The sequence below is a fragment of the Astyanax mexicanus genome, chromosome 4 (assembly GCF_023375975.1).
Source record: "Astyanax mexicanus isolate ESR-SI-001 chromosome 4, AstMex3_surface, whole genome shotgun sequence".
Taxonomy (NCBI): domain Eukaryota; kingdom Metazoa; phylum Chordata; class Actinopteri; order Characiformes; family Acestrorhamphidae; genus Astyanax; species Astyanax mexicanus.
Window position 1 is genome coordinate 53,338,868 of NC_064411.1, and position 20,597 is coordinate 53,359,464.

Consider the following 20,597-nt stretch of genomic DNA (forward strand, 5'->3'; position numbering starts at 1 on the left):
ACCGAGAAAAACCGAGAGCGAGAGAGAGAGAGGGAGAGAGAGTGAGCGAGAGAGAGACAGAGAAAAAGCGAGAGAGAGGGAGAGAGAGACAGAGACGGGGAAAAGCGAGAGAGAGGGAGAGAGAGACAGAGACGGAGAAAAGCGAGAGCGAGGGAGAGAGAGAGGGAGAGGGAGAGACAGAGAAAAAGCGAGAGAGAGGGAGAGAGAGAGACAGAGAAAAAGCAAGAGCGAGAGAGAGGGAGAGAGAGAGAGACAAAGACAGAGCGAGAGTGTGAGCAAGAGAGATGGAGAGCGCGAGAGATATATATAGAGAGAGTTGGAGAGAGAGCGATACAAAGAGAGAGAGAGAGAGAGAGAGAGAGACACAGATACAGAGAGAGAGAGAGACACAGATACAGAGAGAGAGAGACAGATATAGAGAGAGAGAGACACACACACAAAAAGAGAGAGAGTTAACACACTATTTACACAATAAATGTTAATAGAGGTAGTGTCAATGTTTATAAGGAAACACGTGAGATTAAACTGGAAAATTTAACCAGTTATTCTTTTATTTTGCACTAAATAAAATCACCAGTTGAAACCAGAAGTTTCTATATATCATTATATACACTACATAATATAAAAGACACATATGCATGTTTTTCCCACTGTCCGTCATTTGCCTAATTTAAATTTTAAATGTATATTTTATTTTTCTCCCCAAACTACAAGGCCAATCACCCAGCCCACTCATAAGGATTTTTCCTATCACTAGTGATGCCACAGCACCAGGAGGGTGAAGACTCTGATACATGTGAAGTCAGACTCCGCCTCTTTTTGAACTGCTGCTGATGCAGCATTGTCAAGTTCTGATACATCAGCTCACAGACGCAGCCTTGCGCTGATCATCATCACCCTAGGAGTGATGAGGGGAAAGAGCGCCATCTACTGTACCCACCCAGAGAGAGAGCAAGGCCAATCACATTTAATCACTATTTATGATTTTATTACTCGGAGAGCTGTTATATGTACCTGAGGCTGCTCTCGATGTTGGCTGTGCTGAGTTTATCTTTAAATAAGGCTGTGATGTCTTTCCAGTCGAGAGAGGGAACCGTTTGTATGGGAGCTGATCCGTCGCTGTCGTCGGAGGACAGAGCTTCTGCACAGCTCGGAGCTGCTCGGTCTGTCCGCCGGTGGGAGAGGTAGCCGACCAGGTATCCTGAAACAAACATATATATTATAATATTACTAAACATATGTGACAAAATTACAACTACAGTCTACAGTCTCAGTTCCTTAGTTTAGGGATCTATAGGTGAGCAATCAACAGCTTGGTTTAGTAAGTGTATGTCTTTGCTGTCATAATGACAGGAAAAGTACACCTTGTATTTTTTGCACTAATGTTTGTTTGCACTACTAACTTTCTTCACTACAGTATTTTGGACAATTTTTTGCTACTAATAAGATAATTAGTGCCTTCCATGATGTATCCTCTGTGCGCACACTGCAGTGTGGATCGTGGTACGTTAAATTATACAGGTTTAAAGTGTTAATTTCAAAATAAGAACTAAATCAAAAATAATAATAATCATAAAACAAGAACTATGATGAAATGTATTACACTTTTCTTGTCAGACATGTCATACTGACAAACGGAGAAATTATAGAACTTATTTTTCGGACTATAAAACACACTTAAAATCCTTTAATTTTACCAAAAATCGACAGAGCATCTTATAATCCGGTGCTCCTTATGTATACATTTTTCCAGTCAGGTTTTAAGAAGCAGTAAAGCCACTTTGCTGAAGTACAGCGAGTTTATAGTGAAGTTTCTCCAGCACTAAGGCTAGGAGCAGCAGCATTAGCCACTAACAACAACGCTAACGCTATATATAAAAAAATAAACACTTATATATATATACATATATATTTTTTTATTGAACTAAAACTAGACCAAAAGTTATTAATAACTAAATTATACATCTTAGTAAAAATTTTGCTTAAATTTAAGATTAGTCACATTAGTCAATTTTGCTATATTTAAGTCTTAATTCACTTGTTTTTAAGAGTTTGCAATTGTTTATTTGAAAAAATTATACTAACAAAAAATGTGTGTACCCCATTAGCTTTAGATTAGATTTTTTCACCTAAAACAAGCATACACATCTCAATTTACATATATTTAATCTAGTTGTTAGCCATAGATTTTGCAGTGTCCATTAAAGAGGCACAATATACACTTTAGATAGCAAAACATCTGGCAACCCAAAATATTCAAGCAAATTGTTTTCAGTACAAATTATTCTGCCTTTCTTTCTCAATGATTAGTTTATTTAAAGTCAAATTGCTGTAATTTATCTCATTTTTAAATGACTAAAATGTGGCCAAAAGTATTTTACATTTTAGTCAAAGGACTAAGAATAAAACTAAATCAAGGTGCTGTCCCATGACTTTTGGCTTCATGTAAGTTTAATGCAGGTCTGGGACATGGATTATAATACTGATCCAAACCCATCTTCAAACCCCCTTAAAATCACTTTTAAGAGCATCTCTTCTCTTACCGATGATGAAGAGCAGGAGAATGCCGATGCCCATGAAGCAGATGCTCCTGGGGGAGCGCTGGTTGGGTTTGCTGGTGTAGGCCGGGCGCGGGTGGTGGTTCATGTGCTCCCCGACGCCGTTCCCCCCCACCTCCTCGTCCATATCGGAGGACAGCTTCATCTCCACCTGGCTGTTGTCCCCCTCCATGTTCTGGGTGAGGTTGAAGCGCGTATAGGAACGAGGTTCCCCATTAAACTGAGAAGAAACAAAACAATCGGCAGGTTTAGAAAAACGACCAGATGAGAGGACGGGTCTAGTGCTGGTTCTAGAAGTAAAAACATAGTATTTTCATTCATTTATCAGCAGATATTACTTACTATTTTTGATATTGTCGTCCTTGCTTGGTCCATCGCCATCTTCTGAAACAGAAAAGCATAAAAAAACTCGTTTTTTAATAATTTATTTCTACTTTTTGTTCCTTTTTATCCCCAATTAACAACCCAACCTACTTATTAGGACCCCCCCTATCACTAGTGATACTCTAACACAAGGAGAATAAAGACTAGCACATGCCTCCTCCGATACATGTCAAGTCAGACTCCGCCTCTTTTTGAACTGGCGAGTATCATCACAGCGCACTCGGAGGAAAGCGCGGCGACTCGGTTCCGATACATCAGCTCACAGACGCAGCCTCGTGCTGATCCACATCACCCTAGGAGTGATGAGGAGAAAGAGCACCATCTACTCTACTGTACCCACCCAGAGAGAGCAAGGGTAATCGTGCTCTCTCAGGGCTCCAGCTGCTTTTAATGGCAAGCTGCATAACTGGGATTCGAACCAGCAATTTTCCGATAATAGTGGTGGCAGCACCTTAGTCTGCTGGCCTACTCGGAGACCAGAAATAAGTATCTTAAATAAAATTATTTGTATATATATATATATATATAAGAAACATTTATTCAAAGTCGAGCTGCAGTAATTTCTCTAACTTAAGGATTTTTCAGCAGCAGCAGCAGCAGCCTCACATCCGCCCCCTCCCCAACCAATAAATGCAATCAAATTCTCACAGCAACCCTCTAAATGCTGCAAAGATGCAAATGCTTTAATGGACAGTAGAGACCGTTACTCCAACAAAAGCAGGATAAACTCTTTTAAATATCTTTTATTCATCACCTTGATTCATATAAAAAAAATAAGTGAGCAGGTGTCCCAATAATTTTGTCCACAGTAGACAATCACAAGGAATGTAGGGGCCTGTGATTTGTGCAATGTAGAGAACACAGACAGAATTTGAAATTGAGGTTTAAAATGTATTTTAGAAAAAGAAAAAAAAAACTTAAACGAACCGAAAGCACTTCATGCTTCCCTCTGCTAAAAGACAACTTATATGGAGATGCAGATTTCATTTTCCAGCAGGACTTGGCTTCACACTGCCCACACTGCCAAAAGTACCAATTGGGTTTTCACTGACTGTAAGTCATAATCATCAACAATAAAATACAAACGCTTAAAATAGATCACTCTGTGTTTAATACATCTATATAATATATGAGTTTCTCATTTTTAACTGATTTACTGAAATAAAGTAACTTTTTAATGATATTCTAATTTCTTTAAATTAACTAGTATCTAGGTCAATTCGAGGGTTCACTTCCTTTTTCTAGCCATGCAATGTACATATGTATCAATTAGAGACATGAACACGTGTTTCAACTGTCTCTCGTTCATTTAGATACCTTTTTTTTTACTATACACAGTTTATGTGACAGCAATTATATATATATATATATGTACAATAAAACATACAGAACAGTGACAAGATACCACCCATTCTTTCCGTCACTCGTCCTTCACTAACATCTGCCGCTGCTCTAAACATAGAGCTTTTACTCACAGTAGCCATCCTTCCTTCCCCAATGAAACTGAAGTGGCTTCCTAAAATAGAGTCCCGCTCAACGTACAGCTGGAAATCAGACCTGCTCTACCACCATCACCACCATCTTTACTCTGAAGAACACAGAGAGATCATCTTCCACTGCAGAGCCTCATCAGCAACCTCAAAACCTCCCCCCTGCACTGCAGAGGAATCAAAGTTCATCCACCTTTCAGATCAGTGAAAGAAACACGGGTTCAGAAAACACAGCACTGCCTCTATTATAGGGCTTTATTGTCATATATATATATATATATATATATATATATATATTATAATATACTGTCCCAGAAGTAATAGCAATAAACTATATTACTGTACCATTTGGCATTACATGGTTAATAGTTTTAATGCTTCCCACAGCTGACGATTTTTATGGAGATGCGGATTTCATTTTCCAGCAGGACTTGGCACACTGCCAAAAGTACCCGTATTTGTCTTATAAAATATTCTCATTTTCCGAGACACTGTTTTTTTCAGGGTTTTATTGACTGTAAGCCATAATAATGATCAACAATAAAATAAATAAATCCTATACATCTATATAAGTTTCACATTTTGAACTGAATCGCTAAAAGAATAAAGTTACTTTTCAATGATATTCTATTTTTTTTAGATGCACTTCTTTTTTTTTCTAGCCTGCAATGTAGATGTTTAATAATTATAATTAGAACATCATTGAAAAGTAATTTAATTCAGTAATTAATTCAGTTTAAAATGTGAAACTCGTATATTATATGGATGCATTAAACACACAGAGTGATCCATTTTAAAAGTTTATTTCTTTTATTGTTGATTATGATTATGGCTTACAGACAATGAAAAAAAAAAAAAAAATGTGTCTCAGAAAATTAGAATATTATATAATATTAGACCAATTGGTGCTATTGGTGGCAGTGTGGGCATTGTGCCAAGTCCTGCTGGAAAATGAAATCTACATCTCCATAAAAGTTGTCAGTAGCAGAGGGAAGCTGTAAGATATGAAGTGCTGTAAGATTTTGTGGGAAAACAAAACTGCACTGACTTTAGACTTGATAATAAAACACAGTGGATCAACAGCAGCAGATGATCAGCATGTCTCTCCAAACCATCACTGATTGGTGGAAACTTCACACTAGACCTCGAGCAGTTTGAACTGTGTGTCTCTCCACTCTTCCTCCAGACTCTAATCCCCTGATTTACTAATGAAATGTAAAATTTACTGATGATCAGTGATGGTTTGGAGAGTTTTTATTGTGACAGGTCTGGTCTATTAACTCCAGCAGCATCAGATCTCCACACTACAAATGTTCTGGAAGGAGGAAACCCCTTTCCGCTGCACGCTGGACCCCGTCCAACTGCTGTTTGTGTACGTGTAAAATCCAGCGTCACGTCGTTTCAGGATCTCACGCACAGATTAGGAGTTTATACGGGTTACCGCTTGTCTTACTGTTACTCTCACTGACTGAACCTGTCTACAGTACAGACTGCTGACAATCAGAACCAAACAATATCAAATCTAAACAATGATATAGAGGTTTAACCCCCTCAGACCAGGTATTAGAGTAAGAAAACATCTAAAACCAAAATCTAAACCATGCTATAGTGGTGTAACCCCTTCAGACAGGGTTTTAGAGTAAGAAAACATCTAAAACCAAACATCTAAACATGTTATAGTGGTGTAACCTCTTCAAAAAGGGTATTAGAGTAAGAAAATATCTAAAACCAAACATCTAAACCATGTTATAATGGTGTAACCCCTTCAGACAGGGTATTAGAGTAAGAAAAGATCTAAAACTAAACGTCTAAACCATGTTATAGAGATTTAACCCCCTCGGTCAGGTCATTGGAGTTAAAAAACATCTAAACCATGTTATAGAGGTATAACCCCCTCAGCCAGGGTATTAGAGTATAAAAACATCTAAACCATGTTATAGAGGTTTAACCCCCTCATACAGGTCACTGGAGTTAAAAAACATCTAAACCATGTTATAGAGGTATAACCCCCTCTGTCAGGGTATTAGAGTTTAAAAACATCTAAAACCAAACATCTAAACCATGTTATAGAGGTATAATTCCCTCTGTCAGGGTATTAGAGTTTAAAAACATCTAAAACCAAACCATGTTATAGAGGTATAACGCCTTCACAAAAGGGATCTGAATTAAAAAGCATGAAAAAAACAAACATCTACACCATGTTATAGAGGTATAACCCCCTCGGTCAGGGTATTAGAGTTTAAAAACATCTAAAACCAAACATCTAAACCATGTTATAGAGGTAAAACCTCCCGCAGGCAGGGCGTTTTAGATAAAACCATCTAAAGACATGTTATAGAGTAAGAACACCATCAGACACGGCATTGGAGTTAAAAAAATAAATAAAACCAAACATCTAATCCATGTTATAGAGGTATTACCCCATTAGACAAGGTATTAGAATAAGAAAACAACTAAAACCATGTTACAGAGGTATACCCCCCTCAGACAGGGAATAAAAGTAAGAAAACATCTAAAACATGTCAGACAGGGCATTCAAGTTAAAAAAATAAATAAATAAATAAACATCTAAACCAAGTTATAGGGATATAACCCCCTCTGAAAGTGTCTAAACCATGTTATAGAAATATAACCCCTTCAGACAAGGCTTTAGACTAAGAAAACATCTAAAACATGTTATATATACTGCTCTTATCCAGGCAATAAGAGTTTAAAAAAATCTAAAAACAAACATCTACACCATGTTATAGCAGTATAACTCCTTCAGACAGTGCAGTTCAGTTAAAAACATCTAAACCCAAACATCTACACCATGTTATAGAGGTATAGCTCCCCCTCAGACAGTGCACTCGACTGACTGCAGGTGTTTGTTATTGTAACACTACTGCAGTCACGTAGACACTGGTGAGCTGCCGACCTTCCTCTGACCTTTGCGTGCACTTGGCTGGAGGATATGTTAATGTGGAGATCAGACGACAGGGTGTCTAACCCTCTGTTCACACCGACAGAGCGACAGACAAGCGGTCATTTCCTTTGGGAGAACACGATTTAGCCTGAAACACCTGGTTTTAGAGCACAATAATTGATTGTGGTGACGGACAGTTCTGGTGGAAACAGGAGAGTTGAGGTGCACATTGAATTCTGCCGTGATTTGATCAGTCGTGGTTTTATGTTTTTTGGATACAATCCGGGTTAGCACCCGAACATCCCTTTCAGACAGCTTCCTCTTACAGCGTCCACAGTTAATCCTGTTGGATGTGGTTGGTCCTTCTTGGTGGTATGCTGACGTTACCCTGGATACCGTGGCTCTTGATGCATCACAAAGACTTGCTGTCTTGGTCACAGATGCTCCAGCTTTCTTTAGTCAGTGAAAAGAAGTGTAATATTTTAATTTCATACATTAAAAAAAGGTGCATTTTAGTAAGAAACAGTGGGGAGGTGGATGTTAATCTATGCTGGATGTTAATCTACACAGATTTCTCTCCTGAAAACTGTTTATTCAGGTGAGTAAAGCGCTTTCTTTATTTACAGTAAGCTTAGATTTACAGTATTTAATGGATGTTAGCATTAGCGCAACCCACGGTTAGCAGCGCTTAGTGCTAGTTCTAAAGAAACTCCTGTATAACTCTGTACTTCACTAGAATTCATACATAAGGAGCACCGGATTATAAAGGCACTAGGGGTGTGCAATATCGTATCGTACACGATAATATCGTCACAATTTTTAAATATCGTGCCGTACCACCCATCCCATTTCCCATTATATATCTACTAGAGACTATAGATTATATCTGTCCTGTATCATTTATTTAACTTTAATCCTGGATATATGGAGATATATGGAGTGCATTATTATTAGTATCATGACAATCTGGATCATTGACTTCTGTTACAAATCTGATAAAAATCTTGTATTTTTTAATATCTCACTTAGGGGTGTGCAGTATTATATTTTATCTAATAATAAAATATTCTTTTTATTTTCTTGCAGTGTATAGTGTATTTTTTAAATAATAAAAAAAAAAAGTGTTTTGTCATATCGCCAAGTGTATCTTTCTCGCGAAAATACCATGAAATATCGTGATATTATTTTAGGGCTGTATCGCCCACCCCTAAGGCACACTGTCCATTTTGGACACATGACGGAGCCCACTATCAGATCCCGACACAATCTGACCGAGGATCAGCCACAGAAACACACACAACACAACACCTGTTCAGACTGACAATTACACACGTCAATGTGAAACATCCTATTAATGCATTTGTGCTGCATTCAAGGCTTGTGTCTTGTCTATTATAGCCTTGTAATATGTATTTATGACTTGGCAAGAGCCAACTGAACTAATATAGCAGTCGGCAAAGTGCTCCACAGGTTCATCCATAGGGTAACCTGGAGATCCAACATTACTGACATCACTGACATCATTTCAATAGCTTTAGAGTTCAAACAGTATAATATACAACAGCCCACAGCTGCTATTAAACATCTGACACAAGGTTGGTGAGGGCAAAATGTTGTCAAAACCCCAATTTTCCACCTATAACTCACCATAACTCATCCCAAAGTATTGGATAGAGCTCTATTTGAGTAATGTTCTAATCTAGAAGCAAGAACTACTCAACTAAGTAAAGAAAAAACACTTTAAGAACAAATAAAGACCAGAAAAAGAAAACAATAGGTCTATGCTTCTTCAGTGTTGCAATGTTAATTAACATCACTCTGAACCGCTTCCATTTCGCTCATTCAAACAGTCTTAAAATGTTTTTAAAAACCCTCAAAAGTAAGTTCTCAAGTGCAGTCACCACAAAGACCATCAAAAACATGATAATGATGGAACTGGCACTCATCAGGACCCCTCCAGGTAAGGAAGAGCAAGAGTTAGTGCACATTATCAGCTCCCCAGATGCTAATTAATGCACTTGTGCTTTATTTAAGGCTTGAGTCTTGTCTGTTATAGTCTTGTGATATGAATTTATGACTTCATAAGAGCCAACTGAACTAACATAGCAGATAGCCAGGTGCTCCACAGGTACATCCATAGGGTAACCTGGAGATCCAACATCACTGACATCACTGACATCATTTCAATAGCTTTAGAGTTCAAACAATATAATATACAACAGCCCACAGCTGCTACTAAACATCTGACACAAGGTTAGCAATGGCGAAATTTTGGCAAAACCCCAATTTTCCACCTATAACTCACCATAACCCATCCCAAAATGATTAGATGGAGAATTATTTAGTACAAATAAAGTGTTAAACAATACATAATATTTTACATTCTTCAAAGTAGCACCTCTTGCTTAAATAGAGACAGTTCTGCATCTCTGTTGGATTTTCTCAGTCAGCTTTATGAGGTAGAGTCACCTGGAATTCAGGCTTTCAGTTAACAGCTGTGCTGAACTCATCAAGAGTTAATTACTTGAATTTCTTGCCTTTTAATAAAGTGTTTGAGAGCATCAGTTAAAGTAAAGTAGTGAAGAGGTAGAGTTACAGGTATACAGTGAATAGTGAATATTTGAGTAATGTTCGAATCCAGATTATGGCAAAAACTCCTCCAAAAACTAAGTAGAAAGAAAAATTACTTTAAGAACTTTGAGAACTTTGAAAGTATCCTCAAGTGCAACATAATAATGAAAACTGGCACTCATCAGGACCACCCCAGGAAAGGAAGAGCAAGAGTTACTACAAGTTAACAGCTCTCCAGATAAAAGCACCTAAATGCTTTTATTTATTTATTTAATTCTTAATTTTAACGGGGTTTTTTTTGTTGCTATTTTTTGAAAAAAGAAAAATTCACACTGTTCTCATTTCCCATTATATATCTACTAGAGACTATAGATTATATCAGTCCTGGATCATTTATTTTACTTTAATCCTTGATATATGGAGATAATTTGAGTACATTACTAATATTATTAGTATCATGAAATTCTGGATCATTGACTTCTGTTACGAATCTGAAAAAATTAGTGTATTTTTTTAATATCTCAGTTAGGGATGTGCCATATCATATTGTCATATTGCCAAGATAATCGTTATCGCAAAAATACCATGAAATATGGCGATTTTATTTTTTTAGGGCCATATCGCCCACCCCTACGACTTACAAAAAACAAATGTCAGGTTTAAATCAGGCTCGGGCTCATAATGACAGTTTTTGGGTCGGGTTTTGGATTTTTTGGACCTGATCTAAGCTCCAACATCAATGAATACGTTTTAATTTTAACTCAACCCTCCCTTAAAGCTCATTCGTCCCCATGTGCTGGAGGACGCTGCTGCTGGTGGTATCTGGTCGTGCAGTCTTCAGAAGCGTGTGCGTGCTAGAGATATGAGAAGTGCACTTTTGGTTACACCCTACCAGGAAAGAGCACAGTGGGCTCGGATACAATCAGATCAAACCCAGCCTCACGCGCCACGGGCCTGACATTTAACCCCCTACTCTAAACTCAAGCCTGAGAGAGAAAACCAGCACATTCTTTACAAAGGGTCCCAATGATCTGATCCAGTTAGCACGTATAGCCTAGCGTGTACCGGCCAGATAGGCCAGTTAGCAGAGTGGGTGATTGAGTCCAACAATGTGGTAGAATTACTTAATTATAGATGTGATAATAATTTACAAGCATATATCAGATAATTATGATGAAATAAAACATTATATAAAGTAGGGGAAGGCGATATGGCCCTAAAATAATATCACAATATTTCATGCTGATATGACAAAACACTGAATTAAAAAAAAATATTTAAAGAACACACTACTGCAACAAAATGAATATTACATTTTATTCCTGCATACGATATAATAAAAATACAAGAATGTTATCAGATTTGTAACCAAAGTCAATGATCCAGAATTTCATGATACTAATAATATTAATAATGTACTCCAATCTTCATATATCCAGGATTAAAGTAAAATAAATGATACTGGACAGATATAATTTATCTCTAGTAGATATATAATGGGAAATGAGAACAGTGTGAATTTATCTTTTGCTAAAAACAGTAAAAAAAATAAATAAATAGTACTCTGATGTGATAATTAGGGGTGGGTGATATGTCGATACAATATTTCAGGGTATAATATCGTTCACGATATTCAGAAATGTTGGCGGTATTATTGCGTATATGATATGATATGGCACACTAGGGGTGGGCGTTATGGCTCTAAAATAATATCACAATATTTCAAGGTATTTTTGTGATAACGATATACTTGGCGATATAGGAAAACTAAAATAATTCATTAATTTCAGGAATATAGTATAATAGTATAACAGAATAATCATAATGTGGCAAAATAAATAATACAGCATAAAATAATATAATGCAGCAAATAATATTGCAGAATATTTAGTGCATGTATATAAACTGCAAACTAAAACAATTATACAATAAATACACCTAAAGCTTCACAGTAAATAATAGACTACTTTTAAGACAGAACAGCCCTATTATCACGATATGGATTTTTAATATCATGATATTTCTGTGTCACGATATATTGTATACGATATAATATTGCCCACCCCTATGGCACACCTCTAATATAAAGTGTAAAACTGGGATTATGCAGGGATATAGGTATGCACAACATTGATGATATCAGAATTATATCACAGTATTAGCCGATAGCTGGCTTTTTTTTTTTTTTTGCACCAGGTGTAACAAAGTTATCCAAAAGCAGTGTGTAAGACTGGTGGAGGAATACATTCCAAGATGCAAAAAAAAAATGAAGAGAGGACTTCAGTTTCTGAATCAGTTTCTCTGATTTTGCTATTTATAGGTTTATGTTTGAGTAAAATGAATATTGTTGTTTTATTCTATAAACTACAGACAACATTTCTCCCAAATTTCGAATAGAAATACTGTAATTTAGAGCATTTATTTGCAGAAAATGAGAAATGGCTGGAATAACAAAAAAGATTCATATTTATATGTTTCTGTTTGAAGAGTCCAGAAATCAATATTTGGTGGAATAACTCTGATTTTTAAATCACAGTTTTAATGCATCTTGGCATCATCTTCTCCTCCACCAGTCTTACACATTGCTTTTGGATAACTTTATGCTGCTTTACTCCTGGTGTAAAAATTCAAGCAGTTCAGTTTGGTGGTTTGATGGTTTGTGATCATCCATCTTCCTCTTGATTATATTCCAGAGCTTTTCAATTTGGTAAAATCAAAGAAACTCATCATTTTTAAGTAAAATCAACCCCAGCAATGAATTGTCAATGCATTTTCTAGTTATAACATTTTAATCAGTGCAGAGTGATTAAACAGTGCCGCTCAGTCTGTGTGTGATCCTTGTTCTCCTTCCAGAATCTTCCAGAGCATTTAACAGCCCATTCACAAGGACTACGACCCAAATCCGCTGCAGAATGTGAGAAACATGCCAGTCTGAAATAATTCCCTCTCAGAAACTCGAGTTAACTCGAGTTCACCCTGAGTTAATGGTTACATATTTAAAGATATATCTGTTATCATACAGCAGGAATGCTGTCGGGTTTCATCTGCAGGTTTTTCTTCTGTATCTTTAAATCTTCGTATAGATTCGGCTGTTCTCAATTTTTACGTTTTTTTTTTCTCTTTTTTGAAGAAAGAATAAAGGGGATTAGACTAGACCCCCGTCATCAGCTCTGCTATAGCCGATCATGTGAGAGTCATGGGTCGGTGATGTGAAGCCTGTCGGGCCGCATTATTTTTACTTTTAAAAAAATGCATTCAGTTTAAATGCGCTGCCACTATGATCGGGAGATCGCTGGTTCGAATCCAGGTCATGCAGCTTGCCATCAGCTGCTGGAGCTCCGAAAAAGCACAACTGGCCTTGCTCTCTCTTTCTGGGTGGGTATAGTAGTTGCCGCTTTTCCCCCTCATCACTCCTAAGGTGATGCGGATCAGCACATGGCTGCGTCTGTGAGCTGATGTATCGAAACATCTTTAGCGCTGTGATGCTACTCGTTCAAAAAGAGGCGGAGTCTGACTCTTTACCCTCATTGTGTTGTGTTGGTACACTAGTGAAACTAGCTAAATTGGGAGAAAATGAAATATAAAAAATATATATAAATTCAAAAATATATAGTTTAAATGCATTAAATGAAGGAATATTTATGTTTACCTGAATATACACAATAACTGTATTCACAATTACAATTAATTACAATTTGTCTGTTATTAAAAAGTGGTAAAATCACCACTACACACCTCCAAACTTCATGTAGCTTCAGATTAGATAATCACTACACACCTCCACACTTCCTCCAAACTTTAACACTGGCCTGTTAAAAATCCACATTATTGACCCTCAACTAAAGTTAAAAACTGACCAATCACAGCGCTCCGCAGATCTGAGATCACTGTAGTAGTGAGTGATCAGTACAGTACAGACAGGAGGCTTTATTTATAGCTCTGTAGGTCACGCTACAATAGTGTCTTATTATAGAGAAGAGCGGCCTAATAAAGGGCAGGAGTTCAGCAACACTTAACATTGTACCCATAATGCAGTTCTGCAAATGTGCCTAAAATAATTCACTTACTTATTAAAATGTATTAAAACGTAATATTTTACTGCTGTTTGAAGACATTCATGGACTTTTAAACCTGTTTCTATGGAAGTTATTGTAAAAAAATATTTTATTTTATTATTAAGTCAGTTTGGAGATGGAGCGTTTCTATTGGTTTATTATTCATGATATTTTTACTCAACTTAAGGACAAATATTAGATGTAAATTTTTAGCAAAAAGCAAAAAAATCTATTACATTTTTGCATGACATTATTAATATATCCTACAGTATTTATAAAGAGGTACAAATGCAATACATTTAATAAAATGAAATTTAATAAAATTGATATTTTATTGTAATATTCCAGTTTCACCTAAACATTTAGTATATCATTAAGTTAAGTATTAATAAAAAAATTATAAGTGGTAAATTTGTGATTTTCAGGAGAATACATTTCACTGTTTATTAAACACACGTGTGTCCACATATATAGTACATATTAGTGGTGGGCGATATGGCTCTAAAATAAAATCACAATTTTTCAGAATATATAATTCTGAAAAACAATATTTTTGGAGACATATGACCAAAATCAATTACTTTAAAATATATCTAAGAATATACTAATAAAATAGTTAATAATTTACTAATAAGAGAAAAAAAAATATTATTACATTCACAAAACAAAATCTGTAAACGTTGGTCTGTTTAATAAACTATAACTTAAGACATTGATTTTGTTTAAAATAATATGTTTTCTGTAAATATACTTATAGTACACACAAATGTAATTACATGAGACATACAGAGAGAAAAAAAATATAGTATTACAGATTTTTTGTTTTTGCTTTTTTTAATGCTTACATTTTTTTCAGATTATCAAACAAACTTTCATATTAGACAACTTGAGTAATAAATAAAATTATTATTTAAAAAGTGCTTCTAATATTTCCTCAGGTTATCTTTGTCTGATATTAAAGTTTTTTTGATAATCAAAAAAATCTCATTATGACAAAAATGCAAAATTCCCAAAAAATCTGTAGGGGCAAATATTTTTTCACATCACACACACACATACATAATACTATATTTTATTATATTATATTATATTATATTATATTATTATGTATGTGTGTGTATGATGTGAAATATATATATATATATGTATATCATTATCATGTATATATACGTCGCTATCATTGAAAAAGTATTGTGAGATGTTCTGAGATACCCACTTCTAATAATGAATGTTTTAATATACTAACTGCTGAATATACAGAATTAAACCTGCTGACCAATCAACAGCCTTTATTTCTTCAGAATTTAAATAAAAACCCACCTCTGCCCATAACTGCAGTTATGACTGTTCACTTTTTAATCAGGAGCTTTAGAGAGAGTGTAGATCTACAGTAGAAGTGGGTGAAGGACAGTAAGAAGGTCAAGGACAGAGAAAGATACAGCTCTACTCAGCCAAATACAGAAAATCACAGCTATAAATTATAGTTTTAATCTACAGAGAGCTTCAGGACAGGCCTTTAATTCTAACCAATGGAACAAAAACTCTAAAATAATGCAGAAATGATTCAGAGAGTCATTTCCAGACACAGTGACCAGCCAGCAGGTGACCAACAGCAAGAGCAAAAATACACTACAGCCATTACTTATTCTGGATTGACTCATCTATAACATAGCAAAGAATTATGATACGAAATTATATATAAACAAACATACATATAGAATAGAATCCCCTTTTAAAACTTTTACTCTAATCTTAGGTTTACTAAAATTTACTAAAAGTTACTTAAAATAATTTGAAATTATTTTTTTCATGTTTTAATTGAACGCAATATTGAATTACGTAATTATTATAAAATATTAGCAAACATACGATTTAAATAACATTTTAAATAAATCAGAAAATCTGTAAAAAAAAAGAAGATAAAAAATAACAATAGCATTTAATTTACCATTTAGACAAAAGAACTATTAAATTCAAATAAATTGTTTAAAAACATTAAATATGATTGAATGATATTTAATGAGATGACAAATAAGATAAAATACTAAAATGAATTACCCTAACAATACAATTATTAGTCCACACAACTTATTATTGACTATATATTTTTATTTAAATAAATAAAAATAAGATTTAGGGCTGAAATAAATTTAAAAAACAAACAAATAAATAAAGAGGCCTAAAAAAAAAACTTTCAACCATAGCCAAACCTAAATATTGACCACAATAATAATAATAATAATAATAATAATAATAATAATAATAATAATAATAATAATAATATACAGATAGTTTAACAATTCTAATAAATATGTCCAATAAATAAATTATTTACAAAATAAAGATAAAGATGATTTACAATAATAAAATCATAAAAACTAAATACAACAGGAATAAGGGTTTTTGAAAAATAAACTACAAATATAAATACAAAAAAAATCTAATATAAAAAAATGAGTTTTTTTTTTTATGTTTCCTTCAGGTTTTTCATTCAGAACCACTGGACCAGAACCAAACAGCTTTACTGATACAAAAAATAAATAATAAATAAATAAATAAATAAATAAATAAATAGATGTACCAGCAGCACTGACCCCCTGCAATGCTCTGCACAGCTGCTGCCTCTGAAGGTCAAGAGCACGTGCTCGTTGCATGCCATGCACTGCACTGGCACCTATACCCACCTATATACCCACATACCCAGCGCAGCATGGCCACTATACCGGTTTAGGGGTCAAAAAGGGCTGCATACAATCAACCCCCACTCTCTGAAAGACGCTAACAGTACTGGGACCCTCACACTACTGCAATAAAGCATGTAACACTGCAGCACGAGCTACAAACCCCATACATACACATGCTACAAGTTTCAGTACTTACCCTACAGTGCCCTGCACGCGCTCTCAGTCCTTCCTAGTGCTGCTCGTGCTCCCCAACGCACCTCCTCGGGTCACTTCAACTTCAAATAACTTCTCAGCGAATGAGAGCCCAGCACAGAAAGCGAGCCAGAGAGAGATCTTTCAAGAAGCCACGCCCACCACACCATTCACGTGACTTTAAAGCTGCAGAACCCCATGCATTAGACAGGATGCACTAAAATGCACAATACAAAGTCATGCAGACTATGAAGGAACACTGTATAAGGAAACATGTAGTAACTTAAACTTTAAACAAACCAAAATACTTAGCATTTAGCATTTAGGTGCTCTTGTCTGGGGAGCTGTTAACTTGCAGTTTCTAAAGCTGTTAACTTTGATGAACTTATCCTGCACAACAGAGGAAACTCTTGCTCTTTTTTTCTGGGTCCTGATGAGTGCCCGTTCCATCATTATAATGTTTTTGATAAATATGGATTAGAACATTACTCAAATAGAGCTATTCACTGCATACCAACTTTACAACTGATGCTCTTAAACACATTAAGAGGCAAGAAATTCAAGTAATTAACTCTTGATGAGTTCAGCACAGCTGTTAACTGAAAACCTGAAATTCCAGGTGACTCTACCTCATAAAACTGACTGAGAAAATCCAGCCTGGATGTGCAAAACTGTCTCTATCTAAGCAAGAGGTGCTAAAATATACTGAATATTCTATATAAATATTCTGGTTTGTTTACCATTTGTTGGTTTAATAAATAATTCCATATGTTTTCTTTTTTATAGTTTCATTGACTTTAGTATCAATTCACAATGCAGAACATTTTTTAAATAATGAAAAACACTCAATTTAAACTGTGTTAAATTTTTTTGACTGTTGCTGTATGTATTAGGGATTTGACAGTATTTGATCACTTGTGCCTATACTCCGGTTGCTTAGTATAATATGGGAACTGGCCCAAGCTGCATGTGCCTACACCTCGGTTGCTGAGTATAATATAGGAATCAACCCAAGCTGCATGTGTTTATACCCCGGTTGCTGAGTATAATATGGGAATCGATCCAAGCTGCATGTGTTTATACCCCGGTTGCTGAGTATAATATGGGAACTGGCCCAAGCTGCATGTGCCTACACCTCGGTTGCTGAGTATAATATAGGAATCAACTCAAGCTGCATGTGTTTATACCCCGGTTGCTGAGTATAATATGGGAATCGATCCAAGCTACATGTGCCAACACCCCGGTTGCTGAGTATAATATGGAAATTGAACCTAGCTACATGTGCCTACACCCCGGTTACTGAGTATAATATGGGAATTAAACCTAGCTACATGTGCCTACACCCCGGTTGCTGAGTATAATATGGGAATCGACCTAAGCTACATGTGCCTACACCCCGGTTGCTGAGTATAATATGGGAATCTCTCCAAGCTGCATGTGCCAACACCCCGGTTGCTGAGTATAATATGGGAATTGAACCTAGCTACATGATGTGCCTACACCTCGGTTGCTGAGTATAATATGGGAATCAATCCAAGCTGCATGTGCCAATACCCCGGTTGCTGAGTATAATATGGGAATCGACCCAAGTTGCTTGTGTGCCTACACCCCGGTTGCTGAGTATAATATGGGAATCGAGCCAAGCTGCATGTGCCTTCACCCTAGTTGCTGAGTATAAAATGGGAATCGGCACAAGCTGCATGTGCCAATACCCCGGTTGCTGAGTATAAAATGGGAATTGGCACAAGCTGCATGTGCCTACACCCCGGTTTCTGAGTATAATATGGGAATTGACACAAGTTGCTTGTGTGCCTACACCCTGGTTGCTGAGTATAAAATGGGAATTGGCACAAGCTGCATGTGCCTACACCCCGGTTGCTGAGTATAATATGGGAATCGACCCAAGCTGCATGTGCCTACACCTCGGTTGCTGAGTATAATATGGGAATTGGCCCAAGCTGCATGTGCCAACGCCCAAGTTGCTGAGTATAATATGGGAATCGACCCAAGCTGAATGTGTTTACACCCTGGTTGCTGAGTATAATATGGGAATTGAACCTAGCTGCATGTGTTTATACCCCAGTTGCTGAGTATAATATGGGAATCGATCCAAGCTGCATGTGCCTACACCTCGGTTTCTGAGTATAATATGGGAATCAAACCAAGCAGCATGTGCCTCTACCCCGGTTGCTGAGTATAATATGGGAATCGAGCCAAGCTGCATGTGCCTTCACCCTAGTTGCTGAGTATAAAATGGGAATCGGCACAAGCTGCATGTGCCAATACCCCGGTTGCTGAGTATAAAATGGGAATTGGCACAAGCTGCATGTGCCTACACCCCGGTTTCTGAGTATAATATGGGAATTGACCCAAGTTGCTTGTGTGCCTACACCCTGGTTGCTGAGTATAAAATGGGAATTGGCACAAGCTGCATGTGCCTACACCCCGGTTGCTGAGTATAATATGGGAATCGACCCAAGCTGCATGTGCCTACACCTCGGTTGCTGAGTATAATATGGGAATTGGCCCAAGCTGCATGTGCCAACGCCCAAGTTGCTGAGTATAATATGGGAATCGACCCAAGCTGAATGTGTTTACACCCTGGTTGCTGAGTATAATATGGGAATTGAACCTAGCTGCATGTGTTTATACCCCAGTTGCTGAGTATAATATGGGAATCGATCCAAGCTGCATGTGCCTACACCTCGGTTTCTGAGTATAATATGGGAATCAAACCAAGCAGCATGTGCCTCTACCCCGGTTTCTGAGTATAATATGGGAATCGATCCAAGCTGCATGTGTTTATACCCCGGTTGCTGAGTATAATATGGGAATCGATCCAAGCTGTATGTGTTTATACTCCGGTTGCTGAGTATAATATGGGAATTGAACCTAATTAGAATTAAGTATTTAGTTATGACAATATTCTCATATTAAGTGATCCAATCAGTCAGACATCAAAATGAGACATAACATTACCTCAGATGACCCCACCACAGGTTATCACACCTCTCATAAAGCTGTAGATATAGACCCAGTTACACTTTAACAAAGGTCACTACTGCTCAGTCTCGCTTCCACCCTCTCCACGACCCATTTCCCCCAGTCAAACCAGTTATTATGCAGATTGGATGGAGGTGCACTGCTGAAACTGGGTCTGATCTGTATATTTCATGCGTTTTTGGTGTCCAACAGAAGGTGAAGGTGCAGAAATGAATGGACGGCTTTATTTTTCAGACTGTCGGCTCAGCAGACTTTACACCATGGTCTGAAACAGGACGAGGAGAACGTCCAACCGGAGCCAAGTGTGGCTTTTCCTCACGTAATTGTGCCGCACCTGTGAAAATATGGCAACATGCACCATTTTCACTGCCTGCTTCACTGCCAGTCTTAGATAAACAGCTTCATTTTCCACAGAACATATTCTCACCAGCCTCCTCCATTTACCTCACTTATCCAGATACTGTATAGTAACTGGGGCATCATCAGTATACTGGGCCTTAATGTAGTAAAAAAATTACATTTAATAAAAACTGTTCTTGTTCTGCTTTAAAGATGCAGTTAAATCATCTAATTAAGTGTATTAATTATCGTAATATTTTACTGCATCAGAATGGACAGCCTAAAATAGACTCTTAAAATATTTGAATAGGTCTATGGGCTGTATACAAAGCAGGTTTAAAACAAGTTCTTTACAAACAAAATCACTCACTCTCACATAGAAATAAAGAGATCTCTCCAGCTCTATTCATAACAAT

The 20,597-nt window shown here is 36.5% G+C and overlaps 1 protein-coding gene across 1 annotated transcript in view; it reads right to left on the bottom strand.

The window, feature by feature from the left end:
* tfr1a (transferrin receptor 1a) overlaps positions 1–16,959 on the bottom strand; it is a 36,270-nt gene extending 19,311 nt beyond the window's left edge. Inside the window, exons 1-4 of the mRNA XM_022678668.2 lie at positions 16,844–16,959; positions 2,901–2,942; positions 2,544–2,778; positions 1,015–1,201 (exon numbers count right to left, since the gene is read on the bottom strand). Coding sequence (XP_022534389.2) covers positions 1,015–1,201; positions 2,544–2,778; positions 2,901–2,939 — 461 coding nt within the window. The 5' untranslated portion in view covers positions 2,940–2,942; positions 16,844–16,959. The remainder of the gene's footprint in view (positions 1–1,014; positions 1,202–2,543; positions 2,779–2,900; positions 2,943–16,843) is intronic.
* Between the last annotated feature and the right edge of the window lie 3,638 nt (positions 16,960–20,597).